The 22938-nt window shown below is 45.0% G+C and overlaps 2 protein-coding genes and 1 pseudogene across 2 annotated transcripts; 2 read left to right on the top strand and 1 right to left on the bottom strand.

Annotated features, from left to right (window-relative positions):
• The first annotated feature begins 317 nt into the window (after positions 1-317).
• Positions 318-3040, top strand: LOC123428526. The gene is made up of 3 exons (XM_045112751.1): positions 318-931; positions 1137-1366; positions 2256-3040. Exons 1-3 carry the CDS (start codon positions 346-348, stop codon positions 2844-2846), a joined length of 1407 nt encoding a protein of 468 aa, XP_044968686.1. The 5' UTR covers positions 318-345; the 3' UTR covers positions 2847-3040.
• Positions 3041-5610: 2570 nt separating this feature from the next.
• On the bottom strand, positions 5611-9613 carry LOC123428954 (annotated as a pseudogene).
• A 4131-nt stretch (positions 9614-13744) lies between these two features.
• On the top strand, positions 13745-15181 carry LOC123428955. Its single transcript, XM_045113037.1, has 3 exons — positions 13745-13934; positions 14133-14365; positions 14483-15181. The coding sequence occupies exons 1-3, from the start codon at positions 13745-13747 to the stop codon at positions 15104-15106; spliced, it is 1047 nt and encodes a 348-aa protein (XP_044968972.1). The 3' UTR covers positions 15107-15181.
• The last annotated feature ends 7757 nt before the right edge of the window (positions 15182-22938 follow it).

Genomic DNA, 22938 nt, shown 5'->3' on the forward strand with positions numbered 1-22938 from the left:
GCATGTATGTTTTTAAATATGAAATATGTGTCACTATTGATGTACACTAAGAATGTACATTTTGTGTAAGAAAATAGACATGTATGTATTGGGGAAAAAGGAAAATGAAAAAGAAGAAGTGGGCCGTAATGTTTGCTGCCTATGCCATGTCTGGTTCTCGGCTCTTCTTCTTGGGCCAAGTCCCTCCCTGTCCCTGAGGCAAACGGCCGGACCGGGATGGACTGAGCTTCGGACAGAATACCCAACGCGGCCACTTACTTTGTCGAAACCCTAACCTAGCGACGGCTCACTCACAACAAAGAAAAGCGGCGGCGACGGCGACGGCGACGGCGACGGCAACAAGAGATGCAGATGGACAATAAGGATTTGCTTGACGCTCTTTATCGTCACCGCGAGATCCTGAAGCTGGAGAACAATTTGCTGAGGGCAGACATCGCGGCCCGGAATCTGGCGACCATTGCTGGAAAGAAGGCCTACCTACAGCGTCATAACTCCGACGGAACATCACTAATCGGCGCGCCATCTCAGTTGGTCGAGCAGTCGTCTGGCCACAAGATCGCGAGCCTGCCTCTGGTGAGTTTGCCCTACCTCGTTGATAATCAGGGGGAGGCCCTCGATCTGCTCTTGCACGAGGCGCACAAGTTGGCCTACCGGATCCAATCTCTCAAGACAGAGTTCGGTGTCACCATCCCTTTGGACAAGCTCAGATCACTGTTTCTACTGTCGCAAGAATGTTTCAACATCTCCAAAACCATTGCGATGCATGGATGGCCAGTTTCTTCTCAATCTTGTGGGGATGCTGAAACTTCTCTCTTCGATTCTTGTCAATCTTGTGGGGATGCTGAAACTTCTCTCTTCAATGAGCGCCGTATCTGCTGGGAAAATACTTGGGGCAGTCCTTCGTCTAGGTGTGGCAGCTTCAACGACATAAGTAAGACAAGACTTCATCCAACTAACTTCATCTCCCTTTTTGTTTCTTATTAATTAATTAATTCATTTATGTGCATGTCTCAATCAAAAAAATGCAATTATATCACACTTGCTGCTTTGCTTCCTGTACAGTAAAAAATATTCTAGTCCCTTGATTTACTGGTTTCTAGATTTATACTATAACACTGCCCACATTGATGCTGCAGCCACACTGTCTCCTATGTACACTACGCACTCTCCGCCTCGTGTCATCGAATCCCCTAGCTACGTCACCAATGCCCTGCAGATCTACTCCTTCAAAATCGTTGACCTAAATGTCAACTTGAAGTGGCCACTCTATGTGTACGGCGTGGTGGCTGCTCGAGACGATGTGGACTGTAACCGCAACCTTCTCTTCTCTTGCTCCAGGGCTAACTGCCAACTAGTCACTCAAGAGGTATGTATGCAATGTTTTTTTCCCCTCCGTCTTGTATGCATGTGATCTTTTGTAATTGTACTAGCAAACATAAAGCTTAATATATATTATGTTGATATGGCTCAGCTAGTTATTAAGTAAGAAAAGCATAGCCTTATTATTATTACTCTTGGCTGAAAACAACCTGATCCAAGCAACACATTCTTTTATCTGGTTGCTACATTTCACAATTAATTCTACCTTCGGTAATATTGAACGGAGTTCCTTCCTTCGCCCTAAAAATCATATGCCACCTTCATGTGATTGTCCACGCACATCTATATGGATGCAAACAATTAGATATTTGATGCCTTCGTACCACAATGATGCAACTTGAATGTTCGGTTCGGTCACTGGCTGCTACTTTTTTCAGTTAATGAGAGACAATATTCAGTTAAAAAGATACAATATTTAGGCGTTCTTGTAGGAAAGACATCCAATATTCAGCTAGCTACTTGAGCATGCACTGGCGCTTAAAAGGAGACATCCAAGACAGAAATAAAGATAAGAGGAAAAAATAATGAAATTTCTAGCAGGAGCAGAACACCTGTGCGTGCACCCGAGCAAAAAGCGAGTAGCGCGCAGATTGACTATGCCTATGCATATAAGTAAATAGGTAATATCTAGTTTGGCTAACTTTGCTGTGTGAACATGTCTTGCGGGACATAACCTTTATACTCTATAGTTTGTTTGCTGAAAATGGGAGCTTGTGTTCCATTTATGAGGAAAAAAATGTCATTGAGTTTGTTCCTAAGAGAAGTTGTGATGGTCTATTTAAATTTACGCCTTTATAATACTTTCCATCCCATCCCATATTATATGTTCGTCCGTTTCAGTTAAGCATTAGCGATGATAACGATGATGTTTGCAGGATCCTTTTTTGCACTTGACTGGCCCTTCTCGTGCAATTGTGGCTGAGGAACCAGTTGACTTTGAAGTCGAACTAAAGATAAAATGTGGAACAGATCAGTCCCAAGACAAAGCATTGATCAGTGCTACTAATCACTACAGTTCTAGAGGTGATGTTGCTTTTTTCTGGGGTCGCTCTTGTTCGGCAGAGTTGAGCCTTGAGACACTTCCTAGAGCAGTCCAGGCAGTTATATTGTCTATTCGTGTGGTTGGAGGAGTGTCTCTCTTTGAATTTGGAGGCCGAATTGCTTGCTCCTCATCTACTGAAGAGTATGTTGATCCCACACGTCAGCAAGTTGTGTTGGTTGAGTCTGCTGAGAAAATTCCTGAGGATGGTGGTTACCTTGCACTGTCAAGGAAGGTTGTTTCAGTAGGATTACAAGGAGGATTAAAAGTTGCCATACAAGCCTATGGGGGGTCTGGTCGTCCATCCGTATCCGGTCTTCTTTTCTTCCCTTCCAAGTATTGCAGGGTAAGTCAGCTCTCATGTCTTGTTGGTGACACTGAGGTGGAGGTAACAGTTGCTTGGTCCTGGCTTGTACGGAGTAAATGACAAGATGGAAATCTTGTGATCAAGGGATCTACTTACTACCTATCTTTGCCCATCTACTATGTATTGCTACTCGTTAGTTCAAATGTTGGAATTATTTGTATGTCGGCCAGCTATGTAAGTAGGATGATGTCCCAACTGTTTGTGTAGACTCTGTATTGTGTTATCTGATCGGACTAACTTATTGTACTATGTTATACTTTGGGTCGCTTGGTACGCCATGTGCATTCAATTACCCACCTGCTGCATCTGAGTGTGTGACCATATACCAAATCAACATGAGGTAGTGACCGCAGCAGGGTGCAAGTCTGCTCCCAAGGAAGAAAAATATATCCAGTGTCGAGTCCTGCTGGATTCCTAGCATTCCAGTGCATGAAGAAAAATATCCAGTTTCAGAGTGGAGTTCCAATGTATTACTACTATTCCAGTGTATATATTTATTTCTTGAAAAAGAAAATCCAGCGTGTACATACATTAATCAATCCCTGCTCGATTGTTCTCCTCTTAATGTTGAGAGGCATATAAATCAGAGGTTCTCCTCTTGTCATTTGGATTGTTCTTTCATAAATAAACTAATTTTACAACACCCTTGCTGCATACAAATGCTACTGCAGCAAGGGGTGATCGGTTAGAACCTTCCCATGGGATCCACCAGAACGATAACACATAATTGGCCCCCGGGACCAGGATGCTTCTCCCAACAGATAGTCTGGGGCTTGGCCGTCGGCCTTTCTTCTACTTCATGGAACTCCATTCAAGCGGCTTCAGTTGCAGAATCTGTATTGCAGGTGGAAAGCTCAAGCACCATGGATTGGCCGCTCGAACTGGAGAAGCTACCTTCTTAACTGACTGTCAAGGTCTTGCCGAGGCAACGGCACGGAAAACACCCATGGCATTGAACAATCAGATCCAATCTTGCACCAGTTTCTTCGGTATTACCCAAATCTTCAAAATCAAAAGGGAGACAAACAAGCTAGTTCATACACAGGCTCAATATGTATAGTTGTTTCCGACCAAGGCAGTCTTCTTCTACTTGCCCTATAAGAAGCCGTTATCAAATCCCTGAATGTCCAAGCACATTGATGTTTACTGAATTGGCTTTGAGTTTAATAAATTTCAAGTTGCCAAAAATATGTACTATATATGTAAACAAATGTAAGACGATTTAGGTCACTATTATTTTAGTGATCTAAAACATCTTACATTTGAGGGAGTATCTATGAGCTAGCTGCTTTTACTATAGAATGACTGTCCTTGGTGATAGCTTTTGTTCGATTGTTTTGTGTTGTGTGACTTGAGAACTCCAGCCATCTAACATCCCTGGAGGACCCGACACTGGATACTCTAAATTAAGTTTCTTCCTTGGGAGCAAACTTGCACCCTGCAGTCACCATGTGTTGATTTGGTATGATCACGAGCTCGGAGGCCTGACTTATGTTATGCAATGTTCACAAACAAACCATCAATGGCAGCAGGTGGGAAAGTAAATGCACTAGACGTACCAAGCAACCGAAAGTATTACATACTAATACAATAAGTTATAGTCAGATCAGATAACAAAATATAGAGTCGATACACAAATAGTTACTTGCATAGCTGGCTGACATACAAATAACATACCACTAGCAAACATATTAATAGAAGGGCAAGACAGCACACTACGCCTGGGAAGAATATCCCTCGATTAATAGATTCATCTTGTCCCGGACAAGCCGGGGCCATTTGAGATCGTGGAACGCGTAGGTGAAGTGGCATACAAGTTGCTGCTTCCATGCACCAGCAAAGTACACCTAGTCTTTCATGTGTCGCTACTCAAAAAAGTGCTTTCTCCAGATTCCGGATGATCAGTTCCAAGTTCCAGAGCAAGTACTACAACAACGGGTAGTTAGGCGTGGCTCTAATTCTCTAGTTCAAGTGCTGACCAAGTGGAGCAATATGCCCGAAGACATGGCTACCTGGGAGGATAAGGTCTCACTCCAACAAAAATTTCCTCGGGCACCGGCTTGGTGTCAAGCCATTTCTAAGGGAGGAGGGATTGTCAGCGACTAAGTGGCGGACAGGGTCGTGGAACCAGGGAAGGGCGGGCCCAGGAGGGAGCCTTGCAAATTGGCTCGGCTTGCTGGGCCTGAATGGGCTTAAGGCTTCGACTACTCTTATATGACCGGACAGGCAGGTTGGCACGGGACGAATGGCTAGGTAGTGGCACGTGTCGCGAGAGCGGATAGCGTATTCTTACACCTCTCCTCTCTCTCTCAAACTTGTATCCCTCCTTGTAGCTCGAGATGTGTCGTTAATAGATGAATTCAAACTCAACTCCTCATATGGTGTGTTTGGTTACATTGGCAATTCAAACTCTAGTGAGCCGGTTTGAGGGGATGCAGGCAAAAAGACCCCAGATGCACATAGTTTGGTTGCCTGCATGTACCTTAGTTGCATGAGACAACCATTTTTGACCCGGCGTTTGGTTTTCCGCATTGCATTAGGCGCACATATGACATGGTGTTTGGTTGCAACCTGCATAAGTTGTTGTCACCACTTCTAACCAGTAGTGAGCTTACCGCACACAATCTGAACATGTATATAGTGCCAGCTAGTTAAACAAATGACAGTTCATCCTAACTACTATCGAATGACAAAACAAATTATTAAGAGCCATTGGCTAAATAGGGGATAGTTCATCGGTGTTGCTGCTACCAGATCTTCCTCTTCATCTTCCTCTTCTTCTGCTTCTGCTACTGTTGCTGGTGCTTCTTCTTCTTCCTTTTCTTCAAATCATGCACTGACCTCTGTTAAGCCACATTGCCTCTGCCCACTCCAACCTTTTGTTCTTCCAAGCTTCATTGTCAAATGCCTCCACACCATGGCCAGAGCTAACAACATGGTGAGGCTCGACCTCTTCCTCCTCAGGCACGTGTTCATCAAAGCCCCACTGGAGGATCCAGTTATGCAGAATGCAACAAGCAATAACAAGCTTAACCTGAGTGGGGTATGGGTGGAATGGCTTCTGATCCACGATCTTAAACCTATTCTTCAGAACTCCAAATGCCCTCTCAACAGTTACTCTAAGGCTGGAGTGTTTGAGATTAAACAACTCCTGTGCAGTCCTAGGATAATTCCTACCAGTGAACTCGTTGAGATGGTACCTGGTTTTCCTGAAGGGTGGAAGAACACCCGGCCGACATGCATAGTCAATATCTCCAAGGTAGAACTTGTCTTCGGGGATGTTGATCCCATCAGGTCGAGTCATGCTGTCACTGAGAATGTTAGCATCATGCGCTGACCCCTCCCAGCTAGACAACACATATGTGAACTTTAGATCAAAGTCAATAGCAGCAAGCACATTCTGGCTTGTGTAGTGCTTCCTCCCCCTGTATGCTGCAGACTGTGACCTAGTGTAACGACCAAGATGCGGTCCTTTCCGATCTGGGGGTCGAGGCCCCCGAATAGGAAAGACGCGCATCTAAGCGTTTCGCAAGCAAGTAACATAGCACAAATAATAATAAAAGTAGACAATTCGGGATTCAATTGTCTTCTCATTAATAACTCAGAGTACATCACAGATACAGACAAGGTAGTTCCGCTACGGACTACAAAACATGAAAATGCTATGCTACCCTGCCTGCAGGCCCACGATCACGACCACGCCTCAGTCCTCTGGATAGTTCACGTAGAGGCGGTCTGTCTCCGAGTCGTACTGCCACGCCAGCTGGGTGCCGTCGGGATCGTCTGTCTCTGGGGTACGTGTACCTGTTGGGAGTTTCGGGGGAATCCGTGAGCGACGGGGACTCAGCAATCTAAGACCTTGGTGCCAGAACTAGCCATGTTATTAGGAAGGGTAAGGGTGAAGTGTATAAGGCTGCAGCATCCTAAGCTTGTTTTAGTGGCTAACTTACGCAAAGTAATTGTGAAGGTGGTCTACACTAGCGGTCGTGATTACTTGATCACTAAGTGATCCTGAACACCTACCTACGGCATTCATAACCCCACCGTGTTCCCGATCGAAGAGAGATCTTCGAGGGGACAGTCACGGTTACGCACACAGTTGACAATTTTGTTAGCTTATGTTTAAGTTCTCTAATACCGGATGTTAACAAAATATTCCAAGTTGTCACATAACCGCGGGCACGGCTTTCCGAAAGATTAAACCCTGCAGGGGTGCTCCAACTAGTCCATCACAAACGTACACAGGCCGCAAAGGCATCCTCTATCACGAATCTCGTGATCTCGTCGGATTCCTTAAAGGAAAACCTCAACTTTGGGGGAAACCAAAGCTTCACTGGGATTCCTATATGCAAGATATACCGCTAAGGTAAGGCAAGGCTAGCAGGACCTCCCGACGTGTCGACGACCCCGATAAGAGCGGCGTATCTCAGTCTCAGGACACGCCGGATGAGCTACGCATACAGTGGCCTGATAGAAATCTCTCAAGTTGCCCTGAGTTGGCCCCGCACAGTGCTCTAGTTTGGACCAACACTCATGAGGAGCACTGGCCCGGGTTGTTGATTAAAGTCCTCGGGGTAGCTACTCCCTATGCAGATTATTATTAGGTGATTAGCAAATTAACACCAATGTTGGGTCCTGCCGGACAAGCCTTAGCACTACGCGATTTATCGAGGGGTCCCCATAACAACCCCGAACGTGTTAGGAGCGATCATTATGGAATCAAACACCGGTAACCGGTAACTAAGGCGGCAATAACGGAACAAAGCACCCGGCAAAAGGCTAGGCCTCCCGTCATTTACCAAGTATATAGGTGCATTAATTAAATAACAGAATTAAAGATGATGATATCAAGCTCATGTTATCACATGAGTCAAAGCACCTGCATCTAGCAACGCTAACATTAGTAGCTGAGCAAAGCCTACTTAGCCATACAAGTTTTGCTAGGAAGGGGTACAGTGTTTGGGCTCATGGCATATGAAGAGGCAATTTAATTTCAGTGGTAGGCAGCGAGCAATATGACATGGAAACGAAACTAGCATAACAAGTCTAGAGATGGAATCAAGGTCATATCATCTTGCCTGTGATATCCTCAGCTTGGAATGGTTCTGGTTCGTCCTACACGTACTCTCCTGACTCCACGTATTCTTTCTCTGATCCCGGTGCTACCCAACATAAGAATAACAACTAATGAACAGCAGCACCACAAGATGCAACAATCACATGATGCATGAGATGAAAAATGAGCATGCACCACTATTTCTATCACTGGAACAAGCAAAAGAAACTACTACAAGTTTCTGGACAGAACTGTACACTAAGCTATTTTGACATGCACGAGGATAGCATGAACAGATGCGGCTCCTTAAAATGATGCAAAACCATATAAAGAACATTGCAAACGGAGCTACGGATCAACGGGAATCAACGAAACAAGATATGAAGCTCTACGTGGAAGAATCAACACCACCCCCACAATTGGCACGTATCTGGTATTCCCAGGTTGCCAAGACGTATAACAATCCAACATGAATGGATTGGAGCAAGGAAGAACACCACAACATCCACTAAGCACACACAATGATCAAAATGACTAAACAACTCAATATGCCCCAATCTGCATCTTAGCTCTTTGTGAGCTACATGCAACATAGCTACAGCCCTCTAAATATGACAAATAATATATGTGGCTGTAGCCAACCAAGAACACTACAAGCACCAGCAAGAATCACAGCAAAAGGAATTAAACTCTAGAATATACAAGGCCACAAACTTTCCCAAAACCATCAGATCTCAGGGACTTGAGATGAAAATGCACCACAAAATATACTAAAACATGAACATTTTTTTAACAGGGAAGGAACAAGTTAGAAATTGGGCTTGAGATGAAAAGAGGGAGAGGGTTTGAAGCCTATGCAAACCACATAGTTCCTCCTAGCAATTGCACCACTCCATCACTCACATGCACTAACAACACATGACATATTCATCACACCACAAACACGCATGGAGCACAAGCACAACAATACAAAGGCAAGGATGAATGGGACGGAATGGATGCATGCATGCAAAACAAAACAAAACAAGGGAAGCATTACATGAAATATCACATGCACATAATCTCATGTCAATGACAAGTTGGACCCACATTGAGAAGGTTTCAAATAGGGAAGGTTTACATCTGGGGCACTACACCTAGGAACTCTGGCAGCGACATGAGTACCATCTATTGCCCCAATGCAATCCTGAAAATGGCATCACAAGCCTGTGTTAGTGCTCAACTTGAACAATACAAGCATATCAAGCCATGAAAAGTGTATATTGTCAATGCTCACCTTGAAGTATAGATACCATCTTGGGCTTCCTCGAATCTTGGGTGGAGTCCGGCCAGATGATCTCCTGGTTATCTCTCCTCTAAGCTCCCCAACAACAAAAAGCACCTGCTTGAACTACCTAGAGATGGTCTCCATTGATCTCCTGAACGTGTTGTGAATGACCCTGAACCTCTGGTTATGGCCAACAGCATGGGGGAATGTTGCCACTTGCTCTTCCACACAGGTGTTGATGTTATCTTGTAGCAGCCCCCTGACCCTGAAGGTCTCGACAAGCCACGAAAATGGTGCTCTTTTCATTCAAAGCATCCACAGAGCCTCGACATCGTTGCAGTTGTAGATGTAGTTCAAATTTTGGATCCTCTCTTGATCCCAGATAAACATTGGACCATAGCGGATCAAAGGTATCCCAACACGACGAACAACTCTCTGGTGCATGAACATGACCCATGCCTGAATCACACTTATCAGTGCTGCTGTCTGAAATATCAGACTCATCCCGTGTAATTGTTAGTCATCAAGCTGCCAGTGTGATCATGATGCGACCACACTCCTAGTTCACCTTCAGCCCAAGGTAGTACCAGAGCAGCCTGAGGTTGCTCATGCTGAAGAGACTATGCATCTCTCCATTGAAGTGTTGAAACTCATCGGGCTCTGCCCCAACGATGACCATGTCATCGACGTATATGCCGAAGATGAGCAGCGTGTCCCTGGTGCCATGCAAGTACACGCCATGCTTAGAAGCGCTACGTGAGAATCCAAGTGATGCAAGGCTTGCATCGAGCTTTGCGTTCCACGCCCTTGGGGCTTGTCGGAGACGTACATGGCCTTATGTAGCCTATACACACCCTACTCGTGGTTCCTGGCAATGAATCCTAGCGGCTGGGAGATGTACACCTCCTCGTTGAGGTTGCCATTGAGAAACGCCAATTCAACATCCATGTGTTGCACTTACCATCCACGGTTAGCAGCTACAACAAGATTTAGTCACACGGACTCGAGCATTGCCATCGGAGCGAAGACCTCCTCGAAGTTCACCCCCTCATGTTGCACGTACCCCTTTGCGATGAGGCGCGCCTTGTGCTTGACAATGGTGCACCATGCTCCTCCTTCTTCACCTTGAACACCCACTTGAGTCAGATGGCCCGATGCATTGGAGGCAGCATGGTGAATGTCCAAGTGGCATTGTCGCTGATCGATGACAACTCATCCACCATTGCCCGGAGCCAGCAATCCTCTTGCTCAGCCTCCATGAATATGGTCGGCTCCTTAGCCGCCATCAGATGCATCACGTCATCATCGTCGTTGATGTCATCGTTCTTGAGCAACTACGATGCTACCACCATGGCCTATCCAGGATAAACAATACGACTAGGGCGGATGGACATCTTCTCGACTCTACCCCCACGAGTGAACAGGAAGATCCACTATCGCAGCAAAACAGGTGGATGGACATCTTCTCGACTCCTCCACCATGGCCCACCCAGGATAAACAGTACGACCAGGGCGGGTCCAAGATTCCTCCTCGTAACATTAGGTCCCCCATAGGTTTGGTTGGAGTACGCCTAGCACACCACCTGAGCATCAAGGAAGACGTCGTTAGTGACACATCTGTGTATCAGTAGATACATGACTATCTAATTATGTATGAGACATATGTGTATTCCATGTATGGGACATATTCATGTTCTATTTCAATGCTCAATTAGTTTAGCGGGGATAACACTTTTACTACAAACAAATGCATCCAACGCCGTTCTTACATAGAACATAATGCCCCCACAACAAGACATTACAAACAAATAATAGAAAATACATATGAATTAAAAGGTACGACTAAACTTACAAAATAGAGCTGAACAACTACATGAAGGCATCATCGTCATCCTCCGTGGATGCAGAGCATTTGCCCTTCGTTGTTGCAGAGCTCTTGCCATTCGTCGTTGCAGAGCTCTTGGCCTTGGTACTCGGCATGAAGATATCGTCTTCGTCATTGTCATACTCCGTCGATGCAGAGATTTTGCCCTTCGTCGATGCAGAGCTCTTGCCCTTCGACGATGAGGTACTCTTGGCCTTGGTACTCGGCATAAAGATATCGTCTTCGTCCTCGCTCTCGGACATCTAGAAATAAGGATATTCTACGCCATTGCGTAGATGCCGACCTTTTCTTCCTCCATCTTTCATTCACCTAAGAAGTTCTTTCCGTATCTCCGGAAAGGTCCTGGGAGGCCACCCACTCCTAGCTAAAGCGTGAGCGAGCTCATTCAGTAGGATGTCACTACTAATGAGTTCGTCCCATGGAACTATTATATCGTCTACCTTGAAATTGCTAGCCAAACGCACAAGACATTCGGACATACCTAACATAAAACTACGGTTAAAAAGATAATGGGCATCTTGATGCAACTACGATACTACACTCGACAGCTTACCCATCGAAGTGTGGAGGGTTTTTTATAGGTGCAGAAGAGAAGAATAGGCGGGAACTGACACACATGAAACTATGGCGAGAACTAAGAAGCAGAAAACGATGACGGGAAGTTAGATGCGGGAACTTATGACAGGAAGTTATAACCACGGAAAATTATGGCGGGAAGTGAGCAACGCTGAATTATGATGGGAACACCAACTAGAACTAACTGGTCACTAGTAAGCAAATTAGTACTAATTAACCACGTCGAATCCGATTAGTACCAATCGGCCTAGACTAAGCCAATTAGTACTAATTTGCCTAGCCAAAGCCGATTGGAGGCAACATGGCAAGGCCGAGAGGGCTATCGGCCACGGCTAGGCTGACAGACACTAATCGGCTACGGCTAGGCCGACTGAAACCAGTCGGCTTTGGCATGGCCGAAGCTATATTATTTTTAAATTTTTTTGAAACGGCGTAATTTTTTCCAAATTAAATAAGAAAATTGTATTATTTAAAAAAATTAGCAACAAACTCCTCGTGTTTAATTCTCATTTTAAGTTGTTTACACGAAAGCTTAGATCTCAGTGGCAAGGCCCCTATGAAATTGGGGAAGTTTACAATTCCAGAGCCTTTCGATAAATAGGAGGGAAGATCGAAAAATGGTTAATGCTTGAAATTATACATGCGTGATGAACAAAAAGAAGAACAATTGCTTTAATCTAACAAAGTGGAACAGAGTGTGAATATTCAGTGTGTATGAAAAAAAGTAGATATGAAAACATGTATTAGAATTTTTTTGGAGGATATTAAAAGTGTATAAAAATGTTCGTTATGTATACGAAAAGAATATATGAAAAAAATAGAAATAAAATTTATTTCACAAAATCTTAAACATGAAAGTGTATGAAATTAATGTTTTATATGTATGCACAACATGCATGAAAAAGCAGATATAAAAAACATATTATTTTGTTTGCATATGATTAAAAAAATGCTAATAACGTATTTAAAAATGGTTAAACATGTATTTAAAATATTCTTGATGTATACGGAAAATGTAGGCATGAGAAAATCAAATTTAAAATAAATTAAGCATGTATTTAAAAAAATGTTAAAGATGCATGAAAATACACTATTGATGTGTACTAAAAACGTACATTGTGTGTAAAAAAAAATAGACACGCATTGGAAAAAAAAGGAAGAAGAAAAAGAAGAAGTGGGCCTATGCCACCATGAGGTTGTGACGGACCCCAACAAAAATACATGTTTAAATACCCTAACCTAGTTAATATTCATCACAACAAACGAAAGCGGCGGCGGCGGGGACAAGAGAGCGGCGGCGGCGGCGGGGACAAGAGATGCAGACGGATAGCGGGCAGATCTCATCCCTGGGCGGGGATTTGGAGATGGGCAGGGAATCCGGGAAGCAGCAATCTTCTGAGATATGTATGCTGATGGAGGAGATCCTGTCCCTGGAGAGGGAGCGCAAAGATGTGCTCGATTCTCTCACTCCCAGTATTTCTCGGTGGGTGGAAAAGGTGTCTCCAACAGCAACAGAGTGGATGATGGCTGGAAATAGAACCATGGTCTCGAGCATAATCAAACCAGCCTCCAGTATCCAGTCCGGCTCACTGCAGGAGCAGGTATCCCCCGCTGCTGTTAGAGACGTCGAGAAAGAGCTAGGGGACTACTTCGATTTTCTTCTCCGAGACATGGAGCACTTGGGCCACCGGATGCTATCCGCCTCACATTTTCTCTGGAGCTCCCGTGCCCCCATCTCCTCGTGTCAGGGCGACGAGCTGGTTAGGACAACATCCAAATTAATGAAAATCTCTAAGGATATATACGATGCTGGGGTGGAGAAGAGTAAGGAGGAGGACAAGAGGCAGAGGCACAAGGAGAAGAAGCAGAGGAAGAAACAGAGGAAGAAACAGAGGCAGAAGCAGGAGGAGGTGGAAGAAGATACTGCTGAGAAGATGGCCAAGAATATGGAAAGGAAGAAGGAGGAGGAGCAAAAGAAGATGGGATGGAACAAGGAGAATCAGGCCGAGCAGGAGGAGCGTAGGAACAAGGATGAGACGATGCGGTCGCACGAATTCTTTCGTCTCTCATCCAATGTCAGGGAGAAACCCAACCATTACAGGAATGAGTTGGCGGTGATGTTTACAGAGGACGATGAGAAGGAGTATGAGAGGGAGAGGGAGAGGGAGGCAGACATGGAGAGGAAGCAGAAGCAGAAGCAGCAGCAGTTTGTTGTGGATGTGGAGCAGGGCGCTGGCCAGAATAAAACAAAATCCCTCAAAGAGCGCATGGATACCGAGCTGCGACTTTTTTCCAGCCACCGTGGCTACTGGGAAGATTCAAACAGCAGCAAGACCGGACAATGCGGCCGGTTCCAAGATACAAGTAAGTAAAACGTGCATGCATGCTGCTTAATTTGCTTACTCAACTTTATTTGTCTAGCTAGTCTGTTTGCTCCATCTATACATGTCTCAAGAAATTTCAGACTTCCGCCCTCATTCTTCTTTATGCAAGAGAATTGCTTGATTTTGTTGTCACATTATATTTCTCATGACAGCTCACACTTTGGCTTTGTTGCTGCAGCCACTTTGAGTCCTATGCAGTTTACACACTACACACCCGGTATTATCCCGCCCCCTGCTGCTGTCATTGGGACAACCGTGCAGATCTACTCCTTCAAAATTACTCGACTGCACAATGACCTCAAGTGGCCACTCTATGTGTACGGCGTGGTCGCTGCCCGGGACACCGTGGACCGCAACCGCAACATTCTCTTTCGTCGGTCAAGCGTTAGGTGCCAAGAACTCACTGAAAATGTATGCACCGTTGGAGATTTACTTCTCTCTTCACTTTCCTCTGTTTTTCTTCAAGTGATATTTTCCTTCTTCAGCAAAACATTCCATTCAACTAAAATGATGATATAATGCTCGCAGGACTCTTCCCTATGCTTGACAGGCCCTTCTCGTGCAATTCTAGCCGAGGATCCTGTTGACTTTGAAGTCGAACTGAAAATTAATGAGGGAGGTGATGAGATAAATGACAGAGTATTGATCAGTGTTGGCAGGCCTTACGACGGTGCAGAGCAACCTTTATACTTCCATGGCTCCTTGTGTAGTGCAGAGCTGAGCCTTGGGCGACTTGCTGCAACGGTCCAGGCAACTATCGTGGGGGTTCGTGTTGGTAAAGGGAGGTGGCCTTTTGAATCCGGAGGCCGAGTTATTTGCTCCTTGTATTCTGCAGAGGCTGATGATCTCCCATGTGGTGAAGTTGTTTTGCTTGATTCCGCTGAAAAAATTCCCGAAGATGGTTTAGATGAGTACATTTCTCTTTCAAGGAGTGTTGTATCAGTACCATTGCAAGGACGGCTGAAAGTGGGCATACAAGCATACGGGGGATCTGATCCTCGAGTCGATGTTGACTTCCATCCCCAGGATTGCAACGTAAGTATGGGTAGTTGTTTTGTCTGTGGTATTAAGGTGGAAATCACGGTTTCTTGGTCCCGACTTGTCCGGGACAAGATGGATCTGTTAATTGAGGGATATTCTACCCAGGTGTAGTGTTCTGTCTTGCCCTTCTAATATGTTTGCTAGTGGTATGTTATTTGTATGTGAGCCAGTTATGCAAGCAATGATTTCCAAACTATTTGTGTATCAACTCTAGTTTGTTATCTGGTCTGACTATAACTTATTGTACTATGTTATATTTTCGGTTGCTTGGTACGTGTAGTGCATTTAATTTTCCACCTGCTGCCATTGATGGGTTGTTTGTGAACATTCCAAAATATAGGTCAGGACTCTGAGCTCGTGATCATACCAAATCAACATATGGTGACTGCAGGATGCAAGTTTGCTCCCAAGGAAGAAAATTAATTTAGATTATCCACCCGAGCCATCGTTTGGACCGGCCGTCGGCAGTCCGAGCCGGAACAGACTGAGTAGTGTGGCGGTCCCGTTTTCAGGAATCGGACCGGCAGCGATGAACCCCGAGCCCGACCGACAGTCCTGTTTCCATGGCGGTCGTGGCATGGCGGCAGTGACCATATTGTCGGCAAGAGATGGCCTGGAGTCCTAATCGAAGGTGGAAACAAAGGGGAAAGAGGCAGTCTCTCATGGAGTAGTCGATGGAGTGGTCGGGGATGTCGCGACGCCAATGTAATCGTCTATAAGGTCGTTGGCGCCGGAGTTGGGGAAGGAGGATGACGGCGACGGCTTCAGGGTGAAACCGACTGAGTCCTTGCGCGGAGAAGCAGATCTCAAGTGTGCGGGCCTCCTGGACAAGGCTATTTGTCGCGGGGAGGCCCGTGATTGTGTGTGCTGCGCGCCGGTGCCTGCCTGTACTTGTGCCTGCCTGCACCCTGAAGTTCTTGGACTGCACCCAACCGACGCCGGGATGGAAGAGGAAGGAGGTGGTGTTGGCCGGGTTGGGAGGCATGGAGGGGAGGAGGTTGCCATCGGCAGCGCCAAGATGGGATGAAGAGGCGGCGGCGAGATTGACCCAGCGACGAACAGAGACTTTTCTCGGTCCGACTGAGTGGTCCGGTAAAAGCCCGGACCGGACCGACATTTTCTCGGGCCTAATTTGACGGCCCGGACCGACTTTTTTTTTACCGGGCCAGGACCGCTCAGTCGTTCCATAGCAGACCGCGAGCCGGGCCGAAAGCCCACTTGCCTCGTCCAGCCTGAGATGGCTGGAGTTCTCAAGTCACAGAACACAATCGAACCAAAGCTGTCACCAAGGACAGTCATTCTATAGTTCAAGCAGCTAGCTCATAGATACTCCCTCAAATGTAAGATGTTTTAGATCACTAAAACAATAGTGATCTAAAACGTCTTACATTTGTTTACAGATATAGTACATATTTTTTGCAACTTGAAATTTATTAAACTCAGTAACATCAATGTGCTTGCACATTCAGGTATCTGATAACGGCTTCTTATCATGATTTGATAAGAACTATACATGTCTTAATACCAAAGAACTATACATGTCCTAAAATTCTTGTCTTAACTTTGTCTAAAAATGAATCTATCTTAATACTAAAACTTGACTAGATATTCATATCTAAACAAATCTAAGATAAGAATTTTGGGACAGAGGGTGTAAGATTAGAATGTCTAGTGCATTTAATTTTCCACCTGCTACCATTCTAGGAAAAAATATTTCGAACGTTGTACGATAACTTTCACTGTGTTATGGGTAGGCAAAATATTACAAACAAGGAAAAAAAGAAGCAAACACAGAAGATGGAAAGAAAAAAGAGAAAAACTCAAAGAAACAACACATGGTAATCCTAGCCAAGCTCTCGAGGACATTGTGTGAGCACACGCCTTTGTCCAGCACCTGACCACATCCTTGCTTCGAGCTGAAGCTCGCGGAAGACGATCGTCACAGAATTTGAATCTTTCGAAAGACACGGTCATCTCTCCCCTTCAGAATCGTCCATCAATCGAGCGAAACTACTGATCAACATGACTTGGCCACTTCTTTACATAGGTGTGCCGAGCTATGCTGCCACCATGTGACAAATGAATGGTCCAGTAGAGCGCAAGCAGCTAGGATTGTGGATCCAGCCACGGTGCGATAGGACGATAGGTTGTCCGGAATGAGACGTCGACCCTGCAGAGCAAGCCGTGAGAATAGTTGGCACTTGGGAGGTTCATCTGAATTGGAATCAAGCTTAGCAAAAGTGGGTTCGATGCATCCGCGAAGATCATCCGCATGGCATGATCAGAGTTAATGAAGGCCAAGATCATCCGCGAAGAACTGCCACTACCACTGTTATTTGGACGCCGTGTAGTGCAGTGCAGGCAACTAGAGCCTCGATCAAAAACTCCTTATCGGAGTCAGCCACGGCATGCAACGTGCAGATGGCGACATGGATGCGTGGTTTGAACTTGAACAAAGTAAGTTTGAAATGAAAAAAAATTCGAGACAAAATTTACTTGTGTACTTAGTCACATTCAAATGCTACCTGGAAATTTTGAGACAAAAAGGTTAAAATTTTGTGTACTTAGTCACATTGTATCAGCAGGAGTGGCACAATGCATTGGTATTTGACTTGATGTACTCCCTCAGTTCTTAAATATAAGGTATATTATTATTTTTTAAAGTTAATTTTCTCTAACTTTGATCATGTTTATAGAAAAAATATCAATATTTAAAATACCAAATCAATATCATTAGATTCATTATAAAATATTTTTTTATATTTTAAATATTTGATATTATAAATCTTCATATTTTTTAATGTAAAGTTGGTCAAACATAAACATTGTTTGATTTTCTTTAAACTAAAAGCATCTACAACCGGACCTTGCAAATTCGGCACCTCAAACGTCCACGGATCCGCAGACACTGACCGGTCACGCCTTAAATTTACTCTCCACATCCACCTATCTCGTATCCGGCGTCCTATATCCATACTACACATGCACGCCGAAGTACTCTACATGATCAAACACCGGACAATATAATCGAAAGCAAACAGACACAAAATTTGCGGTAAACGGACATCCACCATCACCTAAAAGATCATCGAGCTCACATGACATAGTTCATCATCACCTAAAAACTATATTAACAATGCAGAGGGGGGGAGGAGGCAAATTACCACTTCCTCGCCCGACATTTTCCCTTTGGATCCCCGACGTAGCTGTAGCTGTCCGCGGCTGGCGGGAGGATCTTGGTTGTCGGAGGAGGAGCTGCCGCTGTCGTCGGATTTGTCGTCGGGGAGGAAGATGAGTCCCTTCATCGACCGGACCGCCCTGTCCTGCTCCTGCTCCCACCTTCGCCCCGCGCTCCGATTGCTCAATAGCAAGCCGAAGCGCCTTCGTATTCTTCCGTTGGAGGCGTCGAGTGTCCGTGTCCACCACCACGAGGGACCGATGATACACCAATGCGAGGAGGCATTTGTCCTCGTCGGTCTCCACCGGCATACCACGGTGGCGGCGCGTGGACTGCTCCGCTTCCCCTCGCCCAAGTGCCCGCTACCTCTCACGACCAAGCTTTTATATCTAGGCCGATACGACCGATCACTAGGCCGATATATCACTTTTGGGGCTCTACCGATATAAACATAACATATCATTTTGTAAATATCATTTTCATACATATTATCCGATATGGACCAATATATAGCCCGATATGGCCGATATCTAGCCCAATATGTCCACCGATATGTATATGACAATAATTATTTATTAGGAAGCAGTGAAATAAGATTATGAATTTACAACTTCATTTTATATTATCAAAGTCATGCACAACGTTTCGTATAAATACATATGTATCGCATTTTTAATCATAGAGTAAGGATTTCATGAACCTTTCCTTAATAGTTTCTTAATAAACAAGTTAATAAACTAGGAATCAAAAATCATTATGTTAAAGTATTGACATCATACATTTTCTTTTACTAAAAATAAATGGTTTGAACACGAACAATGAAAAATACTAGATATGTTTTCTCCGATATATCAACATATCATCCGATATATCACCCGATATCCGACATCCGACATCCGATATGTCGAAGCCAAACCGATACGAACCCGATATCCGATATTTTGAAGCTTGCTCACGGCGGGCGACACGCGCCTTCCATTTGGGAGTGCGCGTGCGGGCGCAGGCACTAGGACCCAACGCTACCCGCGGGTAGAAGCGGCCGGTGGGGGGAGGACACGACGTGGGGCCAGTGCGGACTGTGCAGCCTTGTCGAAGCTGCGCGCGGGCCGGGAGGGTCCAACTCTGGCATCTGCGCTCCGCTGGCGTGGGAACTGCGGCGTAGCTATATATCCGGAGCTGCCCCGGTCTCCACCTTGGGCCGCTCCTAGGCGACGCGGAGGGCCATCTCGTCGGAGTTGTCGCAGCGGCTGCCGACACTCGACATTCTACTCGATGGGATCAGGCTCGGAGAGGAGGAGACGGAGGAAGAGAGAGTGAGCTATGGTTCGGAGCGAGGCGTCCAGAGTGGTGTTTTTGTGGGACAATGGTGGGGTCCGTGGTGGACCGGACCTGTCAGGCGGGCGTGCCCAGACGTGACCGGGTCATCCGATATCCGCCCTATATTTGGGATATGAAGGGTGTTGGTCAGCCCGGACGTATGAGGTGTGTTTGAGAGGTCCGGTTGAGTCTCGTTTTTGTGAACGGTCACTCACCAAACGGCCTATCCAGCCGTTTGAGAGGGTTATGAGAGGTACAGTTGTATACTCTCTAATACACCCTATATTTAAGAACGAAAGAAGTATTTGTGTAATCGATCAAGTAATGATTTTTGCTTTTTGAGATAAGAGATATCACGAATACCTCGTTCTCTTGAGATTAAACATGTATTAAGGCATATACGTCAGGAAAACGTTTTCTTACGACACGCCCGGCCGAATGCTTCGGTCGGTTAAGCGCGAGCCACACGATGCATTCCCATCCCATGTGTGGCGCTGTCCCCGATTCACCCCTTTTTCAGTCTTCTTTCTCCTGATCTCCTTCTCCCACCCAGCCGCTCATCTTCATCCTCTAGATCCCATTTCTCCCCCGCCGCATTGATCTCCCCTGCGCTGGCGAGCTGGAGTTGGTGCCCGCCGCCACACCACTCCTAGCACGCAGCCTCCGCGATGGTACCAAAAGACGCATCGGTGGTAGCAAATCAGAATCGCCGTGGTCACCGTGTTGGAACTCATTCTTTGGATCGATCACACCAAATCACGATGAACACATATGCAAAAATACTTTTGCCAAAGGTACGTCTCGTACTCTCTAAATTCCTCTCTTTATTGCTTTTCTCCTTTTCTCTCCAATCGATACAATCTCACGTTTTTCTCGCGCGGTACACACTCACATCCTGATATGCATATATATGCAAGAACATCAGCCGACCCAAAGACTATCTAAACCTACACGTACTTGCTCTCCAGTCCAAACCGGACTCAACTTACGCACGACGTGAACTACTACTTTTGTACTAATCAGCACGTACATAGAATCAGCTGGCACCATGATATGGAAGCCAACTCCAACACGTGTATAGATGACCAAGTACTAATCCAACCAGACAACTACTACTCACGCCATGTAAGCCACACTCCCTAATTGACCTAATGTAAATCAAACTCAAGGTTATACCTAACAATCTCCCTTTAATCTTAACCTTATCTTCGGTGCTACTCCAATCTTGGCTCGGTGATGATTTATCTCTTATCGACTCATCCATCTGGCATCACGATAAGTTAAATTGATAGGCCGATTCATTGATCGCAACAATCTCCCTTCCAATTTTAACTTGGCGAATTTTACGGATCATCTCAAATCACTAGTGGGGACGGGGCCTTTAGCTCCGGCCCGTAAGGGGCTTTAGTACCGGTTCACCAACCGGGACTAAAGGCCTAACCTTTCGTCCCGGCCCTCTTACAAGCCGGGACTAAAGGTGCTCCACGTGGGCGCCAGGCCCTTTAGTCCCGGTTCGTTACACGGACCGGGACTAAAGATTTTCAGATTTTGCTGGTTTTTGGTTTTTTTGAATGAAATTATTTTTGGGTTTTAGGGTTTTAGGGTTTAGGTGTTCGGGAGATTAACGTGATGCCTCGTTTGGTGTTCGGGAATTAGTTTTCATATAATTTAAATAGAAATAATTATGCATATATACATATATAAGATTAACTTATCTTACAAGCGATCATATATATACAATTATATGAAGATCTGAATTATCGGGACTAGAGCCCGTCTGATCGATTACATGGACGAACATCAGTAATGGCCCTTAGCTACACTAAATCGTCCTTTATTTTCTATAGCTTCCGTCATCAGAAATCCCGCAAGCTCCTCTGCAACAGCAATCGCGCGTTGCTCTGGTAGGACCTTCGTCCTCATGGCCGTGTGCTATATAAGAAGAGGAGATGAATATGAATATCAATCATGATAACAAAGAATGACGGGTAAAAATAGAGGTGTGAATGTTCATTGCTTACGTCGAATCTGTGATCCTTGAACTCAGAGGTAAACGTGCGAATGGTCTCGCAAACATAGTATCCGCATAGATGCGTTCCCCGTGGCTGCTGGTCGCACTTTACGAGAATAGAATATATATAATCAAAATAATAATCTAGCATCATAAATGTATTGAAAATTAATAGAAGTATATCATACTACTACTTACCTGAGCCGCTCTAAAGGTCAGCTTCTCAGGAAAGTTACCGGGAGTCACGCACTTGAACCGCTTCCAAACCCTGCCCAACAAGGATAATGATTTGCTAAGTTTTTCATTAATTGATATATCAAAAAATCATCGAAAGAGACCGATAGAGCGCAAGAATGATTAAAATTACCCTTGGAGCATGTCCTGCAGGCTTTGGAACTGTTCTAAGGGTCTCGATAATGGGTCGAAGGCATCAACTCTTCCCTTATCAATTTGAATGTCCAACAGAATTCAATGGAATCTGCACATGTATATATATGTGTGTGTGTGTCAGTAACTTATCAATTACACTTATAAGTGAATGGACACAACAGAGTAAAGACCCTCACCTGAAGTTGTATGAAAACAGTATGTGGTCACAGAAATTTTGATCTATTAGAAACCTTAGAAGGTTTTCCTCCGTCTCCTTGGGTTTGTCAGTTAGCGTCGCTATATGTATTTTATCTAGGTCAATAAACCCAATATTTAGGATGCTCTTACTTTTACAATCCAGAATCTTCATTCTGCATAATAGAGTACAAGTTATATATAGACAATGAATTGAAATAACTAAACAAGTTATATGTAGACAACGAATTGAAAAACTTACAGACAATAGCAACTCATAAGCGATTTGTCGAGGGCGTCGCCATTGTACATCTGGAAGAGTTCATCAAAGTCGATATGGATTTCTTCGGAGCGGCCGTAGTACTCCCGTGGGACACTCAGCACGATCATCGTTCTTCCATTTTTTTGATTCACTTAAGTACCATTTATGCAAGTAACGCATATTTGTTGGGAGATCATCTTTGCTGACCAAAGGCTCTCCCATGACAAACTGTGGCTTAGGGGCTACCACAGCCTTGGGTATCCTGTCGTCTTGGGAAGCCAGCAAATCTTTAACCGAGATACCACATTCAACCGCCAACTCCTTTGCTTTTTCAAAAGCTTGCCCCTGCACCGGAGGGGGAACATTCTCGGTTAACACCTTGAGGGGTGGGATCGACTGTTTGGCCTGTTGTCCAAGCTGAGGAACGTCTGATTTTTTCTTGCTTGTAGTTGAACTTGATTTGCTCCCACTTGCACTTGCACGTGAGCTGCTCTTTTTCACTTCCTTCTGCAATGTGCGTGTATAGTCATCAGGCTTATAGTGTAAGTCATACTGTGATGGAAGGGTTATGAAGACTTTTTTTTTTGAGTTAGTTGACCCTGAAATTAAAA

The sequence above is a fragment of the Hordeum vulgare genome, chromosome 2H, assembly GCF_904849725.1.
Source record: "Hordeum vulgare subsp. vulgare chromosome 2H, MorexV3_pseudomolecules_assembly, whole genome shotgun sequence".
NCBI lineage: Eukaryota > Viridiplantae > Streptophyta > Magnoliopsida > Poales > Poaceae > Hordeum > Hordeum vulgare.

What these genes read in the sequence shown, in the direction of transcription:
- LOC123428526 (XM_045112751.1), top strand. Translation starts at nt 346, where the DNA reads ATGCAGATGGACAATAAGGATTTGCTTGACGCTCTTTATCGTCACCGC. An exon ending in TGGCAGCTTCAACGACATAA is followed by an intron (nt 932 to 1,136) that starts GTAAGACAAGAC and finishes TTGATGCTGCAG; the next exon opens with CCACACTGTCTCCTATGTAC. An exon ending in GCCAACTAGTCACTCAAGAG is followed by an intron (nt 1,367 to 2,255) that starts GTATGTATGCAA and finishes TGATGTTTGCAG; the next exon opens with GATCCTTTTTTGCACTTGAC.
- LOC123428955 (XM_045113037.1), top strand. Translation starts at nt 13,745, where the DNA reads ATGGAGAGGAAGCAGAAGCAGAAGCAGCAGCAGTTTGTTGTGGATGTG. An exon ending in CGGCCGGTTCCAAGATACAA is followed by an intron (nt 13,935 to 14,132) that starts GTAAGTAAAACG and finishes TTGTTGCTGCAG; the next exon opens with CCACTTTGAGTCCTATGCAG. An exon ending in GCCAAGAACTCACTGAAAAT is followed by an intron (nt 14,366 to 14,482) that starts GTATGCACCGTT and finishes TAATGCTCGCAG; the next exon opens with GACTCTTCCCTATGCTTGAC.